We start from the raw sequence: 4,706 nt of genomic DNA, 5'->3' as shown, positions 1-4,706 counted from the left end.
TTTCTTTGTGGATGTTTGATTTGTTTTGATGCAATCATAAATTCATGTTTCTTGTGGATTTTTTGTTTAACAAATTCAGAGTAGTTTAGCACATGATTAGAGATTCATTATTTTAGGAATGATGTAATTGTTTTCGAAATTTTTAGATCTGGCTATTTCATTTAAGAACTGTTAACTTAATATTTGGTTTGATCATTTCATGTATTTAATTGATGATTTACTTGGAATTTCCATGAATCTAATTTAATTCAATATAATAAGATTTTTAATTCTATGAATTTAAACCAACTTAGTTAATCTAAACCCTTATTTTACAACTTTTTCCAAGTCCTTGTTAATTATAATGATATAGAAAGATTTTTTTCGGAATTCAGAACTGTTGTTGTTTTATTCTTTGTTTAAATAACACTCTAATTGAATTATTGCATAAGTGATAATTCATCATTTCTTTTAACCTTAATTGCTATAGATTGATTCAAATATTTTAGAAAATTCAAATTTTGGATTTCTCTGTTTTATTGTATTATGTTAATCTAATTATTATTTGTGTTTAATTAGTGACTCACTTGAAACTTCCATAATGATTCAAGATATTTAGATTTTAGTTCTATGGGATTAAAAGAAATTGGTCATTCTAAAGTCTTCTCTTCATTTTATTTATTTATTTCAAATCTCCATCAAATCATCATGACTCAAACAATTTTTTCTAAAATCTCTAAACTATTGTTTTCTTTAAATCTATGTTTAATATGAATTCATCAAATCATTGTGTAATTAATTAATGATTTGTTCTCTTTAAAATCTCAACTATTACAAAGGGACTAGAATAGTATTGTTGAATCATTGTTAACTGGGATATTTCTTGCAATTAATTTTTCCATTTGCTTAAAACATCGATGACTTCATGCTGGCTAAATATAATCAAGTTGTATTTTTTGTGAATTTAAATGAGTTTCAATTATTCCTTTTTTTTTATATAAAAAAAAAACTTTAAATTTAATCATTCTTCATTTTCTATCAATTCATAATAGTTAGATCTTATTTGAAAGTATGAAGGATTTTATCGACGAGTTGGTTTAATTTTGTTTGTTCAGAAATCTCAATCTATATATATACATATATTGGCAATTTAATTAACAATTACTCAATATATAATGTTAATATATATTGATTTGTTCAAATTTGCGTATTTTAAGAGTTTGTACAAGGGAAATCAAATTTGCACTATTAATTTGATTTAATCTAACATTTGAAGTAATCTCTTCTTAATTTATATTGATTTTGAGTTAATATGATGATATTTAAAATCCGGGTAACTATTCTTTAAGCCCATTGACCTTTCTCTAGCATGCTTTGATTAAGAACTTGATCGAGAACATTCCACAAATATCTATTGATTGATGTTGATTAATTTATCTTGATAATGTAAATTTGTTTATTTTTTATTGTTTATTATTCAAATTTGAAATCCTTAAGACATTGTGGGAATTGGTTGGATTGGTTTTAAATTTTATCAATTATGTGAAATTGAACTAAATATTTAATGTGAACAGTGTAGTCTGAAAGTGACTGAATATTGTGTTTAGAATTCCTATTCATAATGTAATTCTTTCCTTTTTCTAATTGTACCTTAGGATGTCAATAATGATCAAATTCTATTTTTTAAATCTCTGCATGGTTATTATCTTGTTCACTTATGATTTTATGTGGTGAATTATGGTGATATTGAAAATGAATGCTACCTAATTTCATTTGGTAAGCATATTTAAAAAATATTTTTAAAAATGACATACATGAATTGAATTTCATAACTCCAATTAATGGAGACTTATGGGTAAATTCGTGGAGATCAAAATGGGACTTAACAAATCCCAACATGCCAAATGATTTTAAAAATGAATTTTGTTTCTCTTATATGATTTTCCATTTACCTAAATAATAAATTATTAAACTAAACTTAAATCATTTAGGGGATATTTCAATACTTCACAATATTAAGAATCATTTAGCTGAGGAATGATATAGGAATAATAAAACAAAATGATCCAAATTATATTATGGTTTTGTGTGATTCTAAATTTGATCATGTTTCTTTAATCGTATTTAATTACCTATTGATATGCATATAATTGATTAGATTTAAGTTTGCCCTTTAAATTCAATGTTATTATATTTTATAACTTAAATATCGCCCTTTGAAGAAATGCTATGCTTGCCAAACCAGTTATGCAAACTTTCCTCTCACTTTTTTTTATTTAAATTAAAGTCTATGGGTGAACTTTGTTTGCAATTGTTTTTTTGATGGATTGAAATGCTATCGGTATGCAATGCTTATAGTGTAATTTGATATTTATTATTTCTTACTTAACTTTTATAAAAGCACTTTTAAAATGCTATCAAAGTATGCTTTCTATCCTTATCTTTTTGTGTGCATTAGCATGTATGCTTATTTCTTGTTATTGGTTAGCTTTGCTTTGTTTGATCTCTATGTTGATGTCCTTGCCTATTGATCTTAAGTGGAATGCATATTGTGTATGTTATGACATTGTTACTTATAAACTAATTCTTTTGTTTTATGAAAGCGTTTGACAAGTTATGAAGGCACGTTCTTCACTTTTTGTGATTATTGCTTATTGAGTGTGTATGCTTTGATATATACTTGACCCATGATATCCACTGGTATATCTATTAATTGCTATAATTATCTCAACTTGCTTAGTAGAGACCTGGCTTTTAAGACTTAGAGGGTTGTTATGGTTTTTCACTGTGCCTTCCCGAGAGGGAACCTGACCTCAGACTTAACTAGTTTTCACATACCTATTTTTTCCTTCTAGAGTTATACTTAGGGTTTTTTTTTCTTATTTTGTTTTCTCTTTAAAAAAATAAAACAAAAATAAGTGGCGACTCCAATATTTATAAAATTAGTTTTTTCACAAAACAAAAAGCAAGTCTCGCCATCAAATAAGAATGCATGTGAAATGCGGGACACACTTTCTTTTTGTTTTTATGCTCATCACTCTTGAATTAGTACTCGTCAATGTTTCTAGTGAGTTAAGATACCTAAGAAGTTTTGGTAAAAAAATATCTACATTTTCGAGATATTCAAATCTTATAGCAACGAAAAAGAATGTTAAATATGTTTAGAAAAAGACCTTGATTCCTGGGTCGATGACCCAAATTTCAAGTTTCAAAGTAGAAATAAACAATCCAACTATGTTTGACGAAGAAAACAAGATGAAGTTTGGCAGAAATCTTTCAGCAATTACGGAGAAATATACCCCAAGACTAATGACTTGAGGGGCAGTGTGCTTGATTCAAGACCCTCCCCACCCATATTTTAAGTCCTTATTCCCAGTCTCGAGCACAGACAATTGCATGATTAAACATGGCCTCCTCCATTTCTGCAGTGATAGTAATGTGGGTGGTTGCAATGGCCGCGACAGCAGCAGCGTCATCACAGACATGGATTGAGGGTGAGGCTCTGCGCAAGAGCACTTGGTGGCGGTCTTACAATACTACTACAGGCCATTTTAATTGGCCACGCATAAGCCATAATGCGGGGGAAAGCGTCATTGAGATTTGGACAGTTCCAACTCAAGTAAATGGGCTGCTTACCCAATTTAACTTCTCTTCATTTCCAAATCTGGTTCGGCTAAATTTTAGCTATCTTGGCCTAAATGGTGACATCCCACATCAAATAGGTACTTTCACAAAACTCACCCACCTTGATCTTTCTCACAACTTTCTTTCTTGTGAGCGACCTTTTTCTCTGAATAACCTCACCAAGTTAGTGGAACTCAATCTTGGTTATAATCATATATCTGGCCAAATCCCATGTGAAATTGGGAATCTGAGAAATTTGGTTGGCCTAGACTTAGATGGTAACTGTCTCAATGGTGCTATTCCTTCGTCTTTAAGCCAGTTAACCCACTTAACTTCTGTCTACATTGGTTGGAACCAAATGGAGGGTCCAATCCCTCCTGAAATTTGGAGTTTGAAGAGCTTAGTTGATATCTACTTGGATCATAACATTCTCACTGGTGTCATTCCCTCGTCCGTGGGCCATCTCACCAATTTGACTTCTCTCCACCTTGCTTCGAATCAAATCACAGGGTTAATCCCTTATGAAATTGGGAGTTTAAAGAAGTTAGTTGATTTGGCCTTGGATAATAATAAACTTGTGGGTGTGATCCCCAAGGAACTGGGTAATTGCTACAGCTTGCGTTATTTGTCTCTGAAATTCAATCGTTTAATTAGGCGAAGTAGCAAAATGGCTTGTTGTTTTGCTATTAACAACTAGTAGTTTAGTTTGTTTAGTTTGTTGTAACAGCATTAGTCATTTCGTTTCTTTGTTAAAACTTTGTTGTTTTCTGTTTTCCTAATTCCTGCTATATATAGCAGAGGTGTTGTATTGTCTAATCAATAAAATCTCTCTTCTCTCTAGAATTTGTGTTACCTGATTCTCTCTCTCTCTCTCTCTCTCTCTCTCTCTCTCTCTCTCTCTTTCTCTTTTTCTCTCTTTTCTTCTTCCTATCTTGGTATCAGAGCATCAGTGCTCACGCATCAATGGCCGCTATGAATCAAACTACTAGAGAGGTGCTACGTTCGGATCCTTCATCTGAAGCTAGAAGTGGCAATCTGACGACCACAGAAGAAATCTGTAGGGATGGTAATAAGCCTTTTGAGTCAGCTTATTACGATGCGTC

The 4,706-nt window shown here is 30.8% G+C and overlaps 1 protein-coding gene across 1 annotated transcript; it reads left to right on the top strand.

Annotated features, from left to right (window-relative positions):
• The first annotated feature begins 3,385 nt into the window (after positions 1–3,385).
• Positions 3,386–4,300, top strand: LOC117913234 (probable leucine-rich repeat receptor-like protein kinase At1g35710). The gene has a single exon (XM_034828192.1). It carries the CDS (start codon positions 3,386–3,388, stop codon positions 4,298–4,300), a length of 915 nt encoding a protein of 304 aa, XP_034684083.1.
• Positions 4,301–4,706: the final 406 nt, after the last annotated feature.

Source organism: Vitis riparia, chromosome 4 (genome assembly GCF_004353265.1).
Source record: "Vitis riparia cultivar Riparia Gloire de Montpellier isolate 1030 chromosome 4, EGFV_Vit.rip_1.0, whole genome shotgun sequence".
Lineage (NCBI taxonomy): Eukaryota > Viridiplantae > Streptophyta > Magnoliopsida > Vitales > Vitaceae > Vitis > Vitis riparia.
Note: the sequence above shows the minus strand (reverse complement) of the source record. Positions and strands in the feature narration are given on the sequence as shown.